General features: G+C 47.0%; 1 protein-coding gene across 2 annotated transcripts in view; it reads right to left on the reverse strand.

The window, feature by feature from the left end:
* Positions 1 to 16,478, reverse strand: part of efna2 (ephrin A2) — a 419,301-nt gene that overhangs the window by 46,304 nt on the left and 356,519 nt on the right. For both annotated transcript variants that reach the window (XM_033046454.1, XM_033046455.1), the window contains exon 2: positions 12,047 to 12,339. In XM_033046454.1, the coding sequence (XP_032902345.1) occupies positions 12,047 to 12,339 (293 nt within the window). The remainder of the gene's footprint in view (positions 1 to 12,046; positions 12,340 to 16,478) is intronic.

The raw sequence follows: 16,478 nt of genomic DNA on the forward strand, positions 1-16,478 counted from the left end.
GCTGTACATGACTAATCATAAACATAAAACAAAACAATAAAAACATTAAAAGACAGTAAAAACAATAAAAAACAATAATAGAAACACTAAAACAAGAGCAAAGTCTCATGCAGGGGCGAAAGCCAAGGAATAGAAAAGGGTTTTAAGACTAGTTTTGAAAATGGACAGTGAAGGGGCCTGTCTAATGTGCAAAGGTAGAGTGTTCCATAATGTCGGAGCAGCAACAGAAAAGGCTCTATCCCCTCTGAGCTTCCGCTTAGACCTCGGTACCTCCAGGAGCAGCTGATCAGCTGACCTGAGGCACCGGGCAGGAGCGTAGGGATGAAGCAGCTCAGAGAGGTAAGGCGGGTCAAGACCATTTAAAGGTTTAAAAACAAATAAAAGAATCTTAAAATGAACTCTAAAGTACACCGGCAGCCAGTGGAGGGAGGCCAGAATTGGCGTTATGTGCTCCCTCTTACGTGTTCCAGTTAAAAGGCGAGATTAGTACAGGTGGCAGGGGCTATGGGGAGAAGGCAGGAGAATGGGGTTAGGTTGGAGAGATAGATCAGCCATGATTGAATGGCGGAGTAGACTTGATGGGCCGAATGCCCTGATTCTGCTCTTATCACTTATGAGATTGCAAATAGTGGTGAACACTGCCCAGTCCATCACAGGTAGTGATGTCCCACCATCGAAGGGATCTAAATGTTTAGTTTGGTTAGTTTAATTTATTTTCACTGTACTGAGGTACAGTGAAAAGCTTTTGTCCTGTGGTAAGGGCCTGTCCCACTTTCACGCCCTAATTCACGACCTCTGCCGAGTTTGCCCTTGACTCATACTCGCAGCATGGTCGTCACGAGGTCGTAGGAAGTCGTAGGTAGGTTGCAGGTAGGTCGTGATGCTAGTCGTAGGTACTCGTGGCATCAAGTAGGTCGGGGTGTTTTTCTAGTCTGATGAAAAATGTCCACGAGTAAAAAAGGTCGTGAATTAGGTCGTGAAAGTGGGACAGGCCCTTAAACTAGTCAGTGGAAAGACTGACAATACATGATTACAATCAAGCCATCCACAGTGTACAGATACATGATAAATGGAAAAACGTTTAATACAAGATTAAATCCAGTAGAGTATGATTAAAGATAGTCTGAGGGTCTCCAGTGAGGTGGATAGTAGGTCAGGACCACTCTCTAGTTATTGATAGGATGGTTCAGTTGCCTGATAACAGCTGGGAAGAAACTGTCCCTGAATCTGGAGGTGTGCGTTTTCACACTTCTGTACCTCTTGCCTGATGGGAGAGGGGAGAAGAGGGAGTGACCAGGGTGAGACTGGTCCTTGATTATGCTGCTGGCCTTGCCGAGGCAGCGTGAAGTGTAGATGGAGTCAATGGAAGGAAGGATGGTTTGTGTGATGATCTGGGCTGCGTCCACAATTATCTGCAATTTCTTGCGGTCTTGGATGGAGCTGTTCCCAAACCATGCTGTGATGCGTCCCGTTTGAAATGCTTTCTACACTGCATCTGTAGAAGTTGACCTACGGGAGAGGCTGCCTCAGAGACCCACACCTCCCTGGACACACTCTCATTTTACTTCTTCCTTTGGGAAGTACTTCTACCTTTGAGAAGTACAGCAGCGTGGGACTTCCGTCACATTACCAGCAGTCCGATACACTATAAGCTTCAAATAAGCTCTGAACTACATAGACTTGGGGGCATTGTTTTTGTCTTTGCACTATCTATGTTTTTTTAATCTACATATACGGAAATTTTGTCGCCTATTATGGTTATCACAGAGAACTATGTTTACAAAAAAAGCTGCAGTAACTCAGCAGTTCAGGCAGCATGTCTGGAGAAAAGGAATAGGTGACGTTTCGGATCAAGACTGTCTAAATAGCGTCAAGTTGGGAAAAGGGGAAGTACAACGGGATCTTGGGGTCCTTGTACATCAGCCTATGAAAGTAAGCATGCAGGTACAGCAGGCAGTGAAGAAAGCGAATGGCATGTTGGCCTTTATAACAAGAGGAATCAAATATAGGAGCAAAAGGTCCTTCTGCAGTTGTAATGAGCCCTAGTGAGACCACACCTGGAGTATTGTGTGCAGTTTTGGTCCCCTAATTTGAGGAAGGACATTCTTGCTATTGAGGGAGTGCAGAGTAGGTTTACAAGGTTAATTCCCGGGATGGCAGGACTGTCATATGCTGAGAGAAAGCAGCAACTGGACTTGTACACTCTGGAGTTTAGAAGGCTGAGAGGATATCTCATTGAAACATATAAGATTGTTAAGGGCTTGGACACACTAGAGGCAGGAAGCATGTTCCCGATGTTGGAGTCCAGAAACATGGGCCACAGTTTAAGAATACGGAGTAAGCCATTTAGAACGGAGACGAGGAAACACTTTTTCTCACAGAGAGTGGTGAGTCTGTGGAATTCTCTGCCTCAGCGGGCGGTGGAGGCAGGTTCTCTGGATGCTTTCAAGAGAGAGCTAGATAGGGCTCTTAAAAATCGCGGAGTCAGGGGATATGGGGAGAAGGCAGGAACGGGGTACTGATTGGGGATGATCAGCCATGATCACATTTGAATGGCGGTGCTGGCTCGAAGGGCCAAATGGCCTTCTCCTGCACCTATTGTCTATTGTCTATAAGACCCTTCTTCAGACTCCGGGTGTCAGGTCTCTACCAGAAACGTCACCCATTCCTTTTCGCCAGAGACGCTGCCTGTCCCTCTGGGTTACTGCAGCATTTTGAGTCTATCTTCGGTCTAAACCAGCATCTGCTGTTCCTTCCGATATACGATGTTTACATATTGGTTGAGCTGCTGCAAGTAAGAATTTTGTTGTTCCGTGTCGGGACAAATGACATTAAAACACTCTTCCCTCTTGTTGACAATGGTGTGAATTTTATTGTCCTCTGGAAAGAGGGATAGGAATTAGCAAGGGTGTGAATAAAGAACGGGGAAGTTTGGAACTTACTAAAGGGAGAACAAAAGGGCATGCAAACAGGATGAGAAAAAGCAGAAAGGCCCGTGTAATGTATAAATACCGATATGGACTGGCCTGTAATTTTATTGTGTAATTCAGCTTTTTATATTCAAATGCCTGTCTTTGGGCCGAGAAGAAGTGAAGGCTGATTTGAAAGGTCTACACAGCGGAGTAAAGAATAGATCAAGAGGTCGACAGAGGAAACACTGGTTCGTGAGTTCCACACAGTGGGAATGAATAGCAGATCAAAAGGTCGAGGCAGACTGAGTGAACTTTGGGTCAAAGAGCCTGCACGGTGAGGTGGAGCCTTCAATCAAAGACTCTGCACAGCAGAGAATGCTTCGGTTCATGACGTGCACACAGTGGGAACGGAGCTTCCATTAAAAGGTGCAGACAGTGGACGTGCATCTATGTCAGGACAATAAACGCTTGTTTGCCAGATGTTTGCCGATTCAGAGTTACAGGAAGTGCAGGGGCACGATGGCACATCTTCCGTGGAGGTTAGAGTCATAGAGTTATAGAGCATTGAAACAGGCCCTTCGGCCCAACTTGCCCATGCCAGCCAACATGTCCCAGCTACTTCATTTGGCCCATATCCCTCCAAAACCGTCCTATCCATGTACCTGTCTAACTGTTTCTTAAATGTTGGGACAGTTCCCGCCTCAACTACCTCCTCTGGCAGCTCATTCCATACCCCCACCAGCCTCTGTGTGAAAAAGTTACCCCGCAGATTCCTATTAAATCTTTTCCCATTCACCTTAAACCTCTGGTCCTCGATTCACCTACTCTGGGCAAGAGACTCTGTACATCTAGCTGAACTATTCCTATTATGATTTTGTACATTTCAAAGGACAAAGGACATTTATTGTCACATACACCAATTGGTGAAGTGAAATTTGAGTTGCCATTTGCAACAATTGCTGCCTTCCCTTACAGTGGGAACCATTGTGGAGGGATGTTTTTATGTTCATGTTAAATGCTTCTATAAGATCACCTCTCATCCTCCTGCACTCCAAGGAATAGAGTCCTTGGGAAATAGAGATTAGCATGTATTTGTGTTTCATTTGATATGAGCAGACAATGTTAAGGTGATCCTGTCCATGTGATGGGTCTGGATGTTCACAGACGGTGCTCATTGTGTCTTTTACCAGGAGACCTTTAAAGGTGAACTGCAGGGCAAGTTTTCCACACACTGCGAGCATGTAGGGCTGGCATGGCGGTGCAGCGGTAGAGTTGCTGCCTTACAGCACCAGAGAATCGGGTTCGATACTGACCGGGGGTGCTACCTGTGCGGAGTTTGTACAATCTCGCTTGTACCATGTGGGTTTTCCCCGGATGCGCTGGTTTCCAAAGTTGTACAGGTCTGTAGCTTAATTGGCTTCAGTAAAATTGTAAATTGTCTCGAGTGTGTAGGATAGTGTTAGTGTAAGGGGTGATCATTGGCCGGCACAGGCTCAGTGGGCCGAAGGGCCTGTTTCCACGCAGTATCTCCAAACCAAACTAAATTAGGAAGAGTGTTCTCCAATTCCATCCACCCCACTGTCCTCACCTTCTCCATCATGGTCTGGTTTGGCTCAGCCACCAAGCACGACATCCGGAGGCTGTAGCGAATCGTCCGATCAGCTGAGAAGGTTATTGGCTGCAACCTTCCCCCCATTGATGAACTGTACACTGCAAGGGCCAGGAAGCGAGAGGGTAAGATCACCTCTGACCCCTCTCACCCTGGCCACAAACTCTTTGAATCACTTCCCTCTGGAAGGCGACTCCGGACTGTCAAAGCCGTCACAGCCAAACATAAAAACAGCTTTTTTCCACGAGTAGTAGCTCTACTCAATAACCAAAAATCTGTAGCCTCGTTTTGCTCTGGTATTTTATTTCATTCTTCACATGTTTAAATTATAATGTTGCATTTTTAACTGTCTACTGTATATTGTGTTGTTACATGCGAGCAAAGCATCAAGGCAGATTCCTTGTATGTGTACATACTTGGTAGGGAGCTTTTGCATTTTTCAGCTTGAAATTGTGCAATCTGGTGCATACTGTAGCGAGTCTTTTAACTTACACTTGAATGCAACATTTATGCTTCAAATTGGATTAGGTATGAATAAGGTTAGGCTAAATTACATTCCTAATTACATTGCACAGTAGAACCCGGCTCTGATCAACAGGTGCAGCACATAAATGACTATATTCATGTATGGAAATCAGATTATAATTCATGCTGTTATGCATATATATGGAGAAACAAAAACATAGAAACAAGGCAAGAGGAGTCAGACTTCCATCACTGTTCTGCACAAATAAATCAATCAACCTTACCCTTTGACTATAGAAACAAGACAAAAATAATGCCACATATTCAACCCTATATTGTTCAATGAAATTAAAATATATATGTAAAACATATATGTGGAAACAGGCCGTTCAGCCCACCAAGTCCACACCGACCAGCAATCTACCATACACCAGTTGTATCCTACACGCCAGGGACAATTTATAGAAGCCAATTAACCTGCAAACCTGCACTTCTTTTGGATGTGGGAGAAACCGGAATATCCAGAGAAAACCATGTGGTCATAAGGAGAATGTACGAATACTGTACAGACAGCAGCCGTAGTCAGGATCAAATTTGGGTCTGTGGTGCTGCAAGGCAGCAACTCTACCGCTGTGCCACCCCATTAAATTATTTTTTCTGTAATATATTTATTTTGGTGTCACATCAATAAAGATGAACACATGATTCTGATTTCTGCCCTTAGTTGGATAACACACATCTCCAGTCATTATGTTTTATGGCTGGTTTTCAACCTCTTCAGTCTGAAGGTCTCGACCCGAAACATCACCCATTCTTTCTCTCCAGAGATGCTGCCTGTCCTGCTGAGTTATTCCAGCTTTTTGTGTCTATCTTCAGTTTAAACCACCATCTGCAGTTCCTTCCTACACTGTTTGTTAAGTGAATAAGATCCTATTCTCATGATATTATTCACCTCAACTAAGCCTTTTCTTCGCCTCCGTTGCTGCAGAGAATACAATCCCAGTTATCAAATCTTTCTTCAAAGTGAAAAAAATCATAAATTCATAAATCACCCCTGGATCCTCTCCAGAGCAATGGCACCCTTTCTACAATGTGTCATAGTCTTACAGCATGGAAACAGGCCCTTCATCCCAACTTGTCCATGCAGATCAAGATGCCCCATCTAAACTAGTCCCATTTATCCGCATTTGGCCCATATCCCTTTAAACCTTGTGTGTCCCAGTGTGTGTGCCAGGGTGTGTGTTAGGTTGTGTGTGTCAGTGAAGCGGCAACAACACCCGGAGTGAGCGGAGACTTGGTGATGTCTGGGGAGCATCCCGGTGCTGGGACCACTGCCATGTCTCAGCCATCACACCATCTGCACGGGAATGTGAATGCGGGTGAATGCGGAAGTCGGCATCTTCCCCCAACCTCACAATTAAAGAATTAGCACATTGGCTTTCACAGTCAGAGTATTGTGTATAGAAGTTGGGAGGTCATGTTTCAGTTGTGAGTTTAGTTTAGAGTCCACCGTGTCCGCACTGACCAGCGATCCCTGCACACTAACACTATCCTACACACACTAGGGACAATTGACATTTATACAAAGCCAATTAACCTACACACCTGTACGAGTTTGGAGTGTGGGAGGAAACAAAAGGTCTCAGGGAAAACCCACTCAGGTCACGGGGAGAACGTACAAACTCCGTACAGACAGTGCCCGTAGTCAGGATCGAACCTGGGTCTGTGGCGCCATAAGGCAGCAACTCTACCGCTGTGCCACCGTGCCACCCCTATACAAGACGTTGGCAAAGCCGCATTTAGAATACTGTGTTCCGTTCTGGGCACCAAGTTATAGGAAGGACGTTGACAAGCTGGGAAGGGTGCAGAGAAGATTTTGGTTGCTTCAGCCGAGCATTATCACATTCAATGAATGCAAGATTACCGCTATGAAATTTTGATGCGGTGTTGTGCTCCTGCTGTAACATATTTGTCAAGCCTCGACAGCTCGCTTTAATTGGCAGTCCTCTTTGTGTGTTGTGACAATGGTTCGGTTTTTTGGCTGGGCGCAGTTGTTGCAGCTAATGGCATAAATGACAACATCTGAAGCGCAAATGTGCACGTGTGTGTGTGTGTGTCTGGGGCTGATTAACCACAAAATCAGAGCCACAGACACCGTGGCTGCCTGCAGGCAATCAAGCCACCGCAGCGATGAAGTGGGAAAACTTTACTGAATGACGTTAAGTGCTTCAATTAGGCAGTATTTACATTCATTCATATCTCATTGACCACCTACTACATATTATAGCTGCTGCACCAGACAAAATGAAGTCATTTCCTAACGCTCCAGTCATAGAGTCACACAGCGTGGAAACAGGCCCTTCGGCCCAACTTGCCCGCACCGGCCAACATGTCCCATCTACACTAGTCCTGCCTGCCTGCCTGTGTTTAGCCCATAGCCCTCCAAACAAGTCCTATCCATGTGCCTGTCTAAATGTTTCTTAAACATTGCGATATTACCTGCCTCAGCTACCTCCTCTGGCTGTTCATTTCACACACCCCTCTGTGTGAAAAATTTACCAATCTGGTTCTTACTAATTCTTCCCCCAACACCCCCCCCCCGCCCACATTAAACGTATGTCCTCTGGTTCTCGATTCCCCTACTCTGGGCAAGAGACTCTGGGCGTCTACCCGATCTATTCCTCTCATGATTTTGTACACCTCTATAAGATCACCCCTCATCCTCCTGCACTCCAAGGAATAAAGTCCCAGCCTGCTCAACCTCTCCCCCATAGCTCAGGCCCTCGAGCTACATCCTTGTAAACAATCTTGGCAAGAAATTTGAGTCAAGTCTGAAATAAGAGGCTGGCAATGCAGTGGGGACTAACATTAGACATAAAATGCTGGAGTAACTCAGTGGGTCAGGCAGCATCTCTGGAGAAAAGGAATAGCTAACATTTCAGGTCGAGACCCTTCTTTAGACCGAGAGTCAGGGGTTTGGAAAATAGAGATATGAAAAGTTTCTGAACAAATCAGAGCCGGCACCAATGAGCAAGGAAAGGTGGAGCCCACAATGGTCCATTGTTGGCTGTGGAAGAGGTGGTAACGTACAGTAAAGCACAGGACTAGGCCCTTCAGCACCCTATGCCTGTGCCGAACGTGATGCCAAGAGCAACTCTTTTCTGCCTGCACAGCGGTAGAGTTGCTGTCTTACAGCGCCAGAGACCCGGGTTCGATCCTGACAACGGGTGCTGTCTGTATGGAGTTTGTACGTTCTCCCCGTGACCAAAGACGCACAGGTTCGAAACATAGAAACGTAGAAAATAGGTGCAGGAGTAGGCCATTCGGCCCTTCGAGCCACCACCACCATTCAATATGATCATGGCTGATCATCCTAAATCAGTACCCTATTTCTGCTTTCTCCCCATGTCCCTTGATTCCGTTAGCCCTAAGAGCTATATCTAACTCTCTTTTGAAAACATCCAGTGAGTTATCCTCCACTGCCATCTGTGGCAGAGAGTTCCACAGATTTGTAGGTTAATAGGCTTCGGTAAAAAAAAATGTTTATTTCGGGTCGAGACCCTGCTTCAGAATCCATTAGAGTCTTTCAGAGTCTGAAGAAGGGTCTAGACATGAACCGCCACCCATTCCTTCTATCCAGAGATGCTGCCTGTCCCGCTGAGTTGCTCCAGCGTTTTGTGTCTATCTTCGGTTTAAACCAGCATCTACAGATCCTTCCTGCACATTTCGGTTTTGCGTGTTGGATTGAATATTTCATTGAAAGATACAGCATGGAAACAGGCCCTTCAGCCCATTGAGTCTACGCCGACCATTGATCACCCGTTCACACTAGTTCTATATTATCCCACTTTCAGTTCCACACCCCACATGCTGGGGGCAATTTTACAGGGCCAATTAAAAGCACAAAATCGCAAGACTTTGGGGTGTTGGGAAAGTGCGAAATTCCGCAGACAGCACCGTAGTCAGGGTCGACCCCGGGTCTCCGGCACTGCGAGGCAGCAACTCTACCGCTGCGCCACCGTGCAACACTATCCATGTGCTATCCAAGCCAGACACAAAGTGATGGAGTAACTCCACCCTTCTTCACAACTTGTTTCCACATACATAAATACAACAGTGAAGACAGAAATAGCAGATTGCAGAACATAGTTCACAGATCGTAGCGTAACCGTGCCAGAGAACCATGCCCGCCCGCGTAAGCCTTCCTCTCCTCTCTCTGATTCACTCACCCTGTTCCTTAGTGCTCTCCTTTCTGCCATCCTCCTTCCATCTCTCTTTGTACTCACGTACCTCTTCTTCTGCCCATCTCGCCCACTCCCTCTCCTCCCTCATCTTCTCCCGTCACATACCGTTGTTTCATAGAACATAGAACAGTGCAGCACAACAACAGGCCCTTCGGCCCACGATGTCTGTGCCGAACATGGTGCCATGATGTACTAATCTCAACTACCTGCACGTGATCCACATCCCTACATGCCCACGTGCCAATCCAAAACCCTCTTAAATACGTCCATTGTATCTGCCTCCACCACCACCCTTGACACCGTGATCCAGGCACCAACCACCTTGTGTGTTAAAAAAACATGTCCCGCATATGTCCTTTAAGCTTTGTCCCCCTCACCGTAAACCTGCTGCAACTTAAATGCCCAGGAATGATGGAGATTACAAGAAGTGGTGAACACTGCCTGATCCATCATGGGTACCGGCCACCCCACCGTCGAAGGGATCTACAGGAGTCACTGCCTCAAAATGGCAGCCAGCAACATCAGGGACCCACACCACCCTGGCCACGCTCTCGTTTCACTCCTGCCATCGGGAAGAAGGTAGAGAGGCCTGAAAACTATATAACGTCCAGATTCAGGGGCAGCTTCTTCCCTACAATCATCAGGCTATTGAACACAACAAACTCCATCTAAACTCCGAACTGCCTGGGTTGCATTAGGGACTGGGTTTTGTTTTATTTTTGCACTATATTAGGGATTTTACATTTACTTAACTTTTTTCTCATTTGTTTATTATATTTTCTATTGAGTTCTGTGTTTACATTCCTGTTGTGCTGCTGTAGGTAAGAATTTAATTGTTCTGTATTGTGACAAATGCCAATAAAACACTCCTGACTTTTGACCCTAGCCCTTTAGTCTTTGACATTTCCTCCTTGGGAATTTGGTTCTGTCCACCCTATCTCTGCCTCTCATAATTTTATACACCGATCAGATCTCCCTTAAACCTCTGGCATTCCAGAGAGTCTATGCAGAGGGTCCAGAGGAGGTTTACGAAAATGATCCCGGGAATGAGTAGGTTAACATACGATGAGTGTTTGGCGTCACTGGGCTTGTACTCGCTGGAGTTTAGAAGGATGAGGGGGGTGACCTCATTGAAACTTACCGAATAGTGAAAGGCCTGGATAGAGTGGATGTGGAGAGGATGTTTCCACTAGTGGGAGAGTCTAGGACCAGAGGTCAAAGCCTCAGAATAAAATGACTTGCCTTTAGAAAGGAGGTGAGGAGGAATTTATTTGGTCAGAGGGTGATGAGTCTGTGGAATTCATTGCCACTAACAGCTGTGGAGGCCAATGTCTATTTTTATGGCAGAGTGGCCTAATTCTGTTCCTATAAATTATGAATCCAAGTCCATCCATCCTCTCCTTATGCCTCAAACCTTCTAATCCACGCGGCATCTTTACCTTCCTCCATTCAGCTCCGACATCCCTCTTTGCTTCTTCAAAAATAGAATCACTGAGTCATACAGAGCATGGAAACAGGCCCTTCGGCCCAACTTGCCCACACCGGCCAACATGTCCCATTCACACTAGTACTACCTGCCTGCGTTTGGCCCATATCCCTCTAAACCTGTCCTATCCATGCACCAGTCTAATTGCTTCTTAAACGTTGTGGTAGTCCCTGTCTGAACTATCATCTCCAGCAGCTCGTTCCATACATCCATCACCCCTTGCATGAAGACGTTACCCCTCAGAGTCCTATAAGATCTTTCCCCCTTTCACCTTAAATCTTCCCCCTTCACCTTCCCACACACCATGGGAATTGCTGACAAAGGCTGAGATTACCCCTTACAGCTAACAAATCTCTTGTGAGTGTTTACTTTAATGTTACCATTAGTTTAAGATCCATTCAAATGAATGCTTTCGAGACCCATTGAGATTACTAATAAAGCGGGAACATATAATCAATGGTTATCATTAGCAGTGCGTCTAGAAAAATTGAAGAAGTATATGGATTCGCACTATTTTATGCTTTTAATTGATCAGGCTTTCAGAAAGTAAATCTCTTATCTTTTTTTACTAATTTTGATTCTCAAAGTGTGTAGCTACTGATTTACAACATTGGGAGAGGTTGGTTGGCACAGTGGTTGGCACAGTGGTGCAGCTGGTGGAGCTGCTGTCTCACAGTGCCAGAGGCCTGGGTTAAATCTGAGGAAAGGTCTCGACCCAAAACGTCACCTATCCATGTTCTCCAGAGATGCTGCCTGATGCAAAAGTACACAGAATGCTGGAGCATCTTAGCAGGCCAGGCGGCATTTCTGGAGAGCATTAATGGGTGACATTTCGGGTCGAGATCATTCGTCAGACTGATGAAGGGTCTCGGCCTGGAAGATATGTCACCTGTCCATGTTCTCCAGAGATGCTGCCTGGCCCGCTGAGTCACTCCAGCACTGTGTTATTTTGCATCAGGCAGCATCTCTGGAGAGAAGGAATGGGTGACGTTCGGGTTGAAACCCTTCTTCAGACTGCTGACACTGAAGAAGGTGATGATAGCAAGTGCTGATAGCACGCAACAAAATGCTTTTCACTATACCTCTCCGTGACCGCGTGTGTTTTCTCCGAGATCTTCGATTTCCTCCCACACTCCAAAGACGTACAGGTATGTAGGTTAATTGACTTGGTGTTTGTATAGATTGTCACTCGTGTGTGTAGGATAATGTTAATGTGCAGGGATCGCTGGTCGGTGCGGACTCAGTGGGCCGAAGGGCCTATTTCCGCGCTGAATCTCTAATCTAAACTAAACTTCCTACACACTGCTGAATAATATGAAGATGTACTCACATATATAATAATACTCGTTTCCGGGTCGAAACTCAAAGCCTAGGGAAAACGGTGTGAAGAGCTGGAACTTCTCGGAGAACTTCAGGGGACCGTTTGGCGTGCGTGGCCTGTTGCACTCCCAGCGTTTGAAGCCATTGTCCTTGTGGTCGCAGCTCCTGTAGCCGTCGAAGTTCACCATGTAAAGAATGTAGCTCTCTGTCTTTTCCTCGGGCACCGAGTCGTCATAGTGGGGGCAGTAGATGTCGAGATAGTCATTGATGCAGACGTCCACTGTGTAGTCACCTCTGTGAAACCTAACGATGGGGGGGAAAAGCGATTCAGTAAATGGATTCAACTAAACCCAAGTCTTCGCAATTAGACTCATAGTCATACGGCACAGAAAGCAGGCCCTTCGGCCCAATCTGCACATGCCGACCAAGATGCCCCATCTACACAAGTCCCTCCTCCCCGCGTTTGGCCCATATCCCTCTAAACCTTGCCGACAAACTGTCCACAGTGTACAGATACAGGATAAAGGGTATAACATTTAGTGCAAGATAACATTCAGTAAAGTTCGATGATAGTTATGTTTCTGTTATGAGTCAGCAGAGAGCATCGTTAGACCAGCATGGAAGCCGTGCCTTCGGCCATTGGAGACCATGCCGTCCATCCATCACCTGTTCACATTAGTTTTATGCTATCCCACTTTTTCATCCACTCCCGATGCATTAGGAGCAATTTTTACAGAGGCCAATTAACCTACAAATCCACACGTCTTTGGAGATGTGGGAAGAAACTGGAGCACCCAGAGGAAACCCACGCGCGGTCACAGGGAAAATGTGCAAACTCCACACAGACAGCATCCGAGATCAGGATCGAACCCGGGGTCTCTGGCGCTGTGAGGCAGCAGCTCTACCGGCTGCGCCACCATGCCTACATGAAAGACAAAGGTTTGACTGGCATCCTTGTTTTCTTTAACATGAAATGTTAATGGTAAAAAGATGGGGGGGGGTTCTTGCAACCATATTAATGCCCCCTCCCTGATTGAGGGAAGGCAAGGGCAGCAATTGAGGGTGGCTCGATGGCGCAGTGGTAGTGTTGCTGTCTTCCAGCACCAGAGACCCGACTGTGGGTGCTGTCCGTACGGAGTTTATACACTCTCCCCGTGACCGCGTAGGTTTTCTCAGAGATCTTCGGTTTACTCCAACACTCTAAAGACTTATAGGTTTGTAGGTTAATTGGCTTGGTTTAAATGTAAATTGTCCCGTGTGTGCAGGATAGTTTAGTTTAGATACACAGCGCGGAAACAGGCCCTTCAGCACACTGTGTCCGTAGCGACCAGCGATCCCCGCACACTAACACTACCCTACACACACTTGGGACAATTGACATTTATACCAAGCCAATTAACCTACAAACCTACAGTATACGTATTTACACGTGTGCTAATGTGCAGGGTTGGCTGGTGGGCCTGTTTCTATATCTCTAAACTAAAGTAAGGCAACTTTGCAATTTTAGTTGTGACTCAAGCCTGCTTTCAACATAATCCATCCAGCTAAGCAGACAGTGCTAAGTAAAGACATTCCATTCGTACGTGAGTGCCTCGGCCCAGTAGGTTGTTAGGAAACTGCCTCTCTGACAATTAGAGGGCGTGCACCATTAAACTCCACACGCACGGTGCCTCTTGGAGCACTTGCTCGTTCAGGAGTTCGGCTCGTCCTGTCAGCTCGGCTGGTGAACGTGTAGAGAGAGAAGTGGCGGCAATGTGAAATGAAAGAAGTGCCAGAGGGCTGGGGGAGAGAGGGGGAGAGGGAGAGGGAGAGGGAGAGGGAGAGGGAGAGAGGGGGAGAGAGAGAGAGATAGAAAGGAGAGAGAGAAGAGAGAGATAGAGAGGAGAGAGAGAAGAGATAGATAGAGAGGAGAGAAGGGGAGAGGAGGGGGCGAGGAGGGGGAGAGAAGAGGGAGAGAAGAGGGAGGGAAGGGAGAGATGTGTAGGAAAGAACTACAGATGCCGGTTTAAACCAAAGATAGACACAAAATGCTGGAGTAACTCAGCGGGACAGGCAGCATCTCTGGAGAGAAGGAATGGGTGACGTTTCAGGTCAAGACCTTTCTTCAGAGAGAGAGAGTAGGAAACAGACAAGGGGATTTGCCTCACTTTTTCACATGATGCACAATCACACACGGTTCACTTAACAGTTTAATACCGAGGAAGCAGAGCGAGGAGACGTTATTTATATCTCCAAGTAGCTCCAGGGGACGGAAACTAAACACAGGTGTGTTGTGATTTATCAGCCGAGCATTCGGTATTTGGAAATGACTCCACGTTACAGACCTGAGGCCTGGAGGTCACGAGGTGGTTATTTTTATCGACACCAATTAGCAGGCACCAGATGCAAAGGTGAGGGCAACGGGCTGAGTGAAGCTGGAAGGAATGATGTGCCTGGAGTCTCCCGCCCGGTGGAACCCCAACACCAGGTGGAACTTATGGGTGGGGCCGGTGTAGCAGGTGCGGCCTACAAGCCTGGCTTCCACCGAGCTCAATTAATGTCTTCCGATGGGATCCGCGGGCTCACAGTCAGTGCCCGCGGGTCATTGGAGATTCCGGGCACCCAGTGCTAATGCCTCTCGTTAAAGACTTTGCTGTTAACGAACAAGCATCTGCAGCCTTGCTGATGTTAAAAGGCAGCTGTCTTTGCAAAACCGTCTCTCGTTTGTTGTCAAACACATGGATGGAGGCGATAAATGATCTGCGAGTTCACCCTGCCGGCGCCACCTGGTTTCAGAAGGGGAAAAAAAAACTCCATGTGCCAAATTTTCCCTGAAGGAAACGGGAAATGGCAGAAGGAGGCAGGTTCTCTGGATACTTTCAAGGGAGAGCTAGATAGGGCTCTTAAAGATAGCGGAGTCAGGGGATATGGGGAGAAGGCAGGAACGGGGTACTGATTGGGGATGATCAGTCATGATCACATTGAATGGCGTTGCTGGCTCGAAGGGTCGAATGGCCTACTCCTGCACCTATTGTCTATTGTCCATTAAGGTCCCGGTGAGCCGCGGCCGTATCCCGGGGTGGGAGATTGCAACCTTCACGTGGTCTGCCCTGTTTCGACTAATGCAATCAACCCGACGTGCACAATCAAACATGATGAAATAGAACAAGTTGACCTCAACTTTAGGCTGTGCACGCCATACGCAAGAAGAAGAAGAAACGGCCGTATCCCGGCAGCAGGTCTGGCCCGCCCAACGTGGAACCGAGAGAGGGACGCTACTGAGCTCGACACCCAATCACCCCCTGAAGACCGGGAACCGGAGAGGAGTGTGGATGGAGTCGGCAATGTTGGCGGGCGCTGGACAAGGGGCCCGATAAGAGGAACAAGTGGGGGGAGGGGCCTTACCTTCCGCGCCCTCGAGGTCGGCCACAGGAGGGGCCCCCGGGGCACGAAGGCCGAAGATGGGACGACGGTTCTTGGGACGGCCGGAATTAAGGCGACGGCTGTAACAGGTCTTTATGGCCATCTGCAGATGGGACTTTACAAATGGTGCCAAAACCTGGCACCTCTTCCATATAGACTCAATTGGCCGTTTCCATGCATGATGAACTTAACCGGGGATCGTTCATAGGTTCTAGGAGCAGAATTTAGGCCATTCGGCCCATCAAGTCTACTCCGCCATTCAATCATGGCTGATCTATTTTTCTCTGTCAGATAGACTCAAAAAGCTGGAGCAACTCAGCGGGATAGGCAGCATCTCAGGAGAGAAGGAATGGGTGACGTTTCGGGTTGAGACCCTTCTTCAGAACTCTTTCCCTCTCAACCCCATTCTCCTGCCTTCGCCCATAACCCCTGACACCCGTACTTATGTAAGGCAATAATCTTCCACACTGTACCTTGATACATGAGATAATAAAGGAACCATTGAAAAAGTGATTTTTTTTCCCCAATGCTCAAGTTTATGGTGGTGTTGGATAATGACCAAACGATGTGGGAGTGCTTGATGGTTTGTCCTCTTGTCTCTCAGTCAGAAGAGTATAGGTACTTGGCTCAGAATCCATGCCGGCACGTGATCCATATCTCTCCATTCTCTGCATATCCACCTGCCCATACAAAAGCCTCTTAATTGCCACTATCGTATCTGCCTCCACCGACACTTCAGGATCTTAAAAGCTCTTACACCACAGCCCCTAAAAAAAATAAATCATTGGTACTTATAGATCTGCTTTCTTATAAAAAGTTCTCTTTGTCAACAGAAATTCACCCAGTTTCCTGCTGAATCGTTTAAAAGACTCTGAATGAACAAAGCTGCACTGAGAGCAGTGATTTGTTCCTCTTTTCGTGTTAACTTCTGAGCTATTTGTTGACTCTATGAGCACAACTTAAGGATTGTGAGAAGATAAAATCTACTTTGTTCCTCCTGGAACAGGGGTTTGCATTTAACAGTTCCAGGGTAAATGAGT

Source organism: Amblyraja radiata, chromosome 29 (genome assembly GCF_010909765.2).
Source record: "Amblyraja radiata isolate CabotCenter1 chromosome 29, sAmbRad1.1.pri, whole genome shotgun sequence".
In the NCBI taxonomy this organism is placed as follows: domain Eukaryota; kingdom Metazoa; phylum Chordata; class Chondrichthyes; order Rajiformes; family Rajidae; genus Amblyraja; species Amblyraja radiata.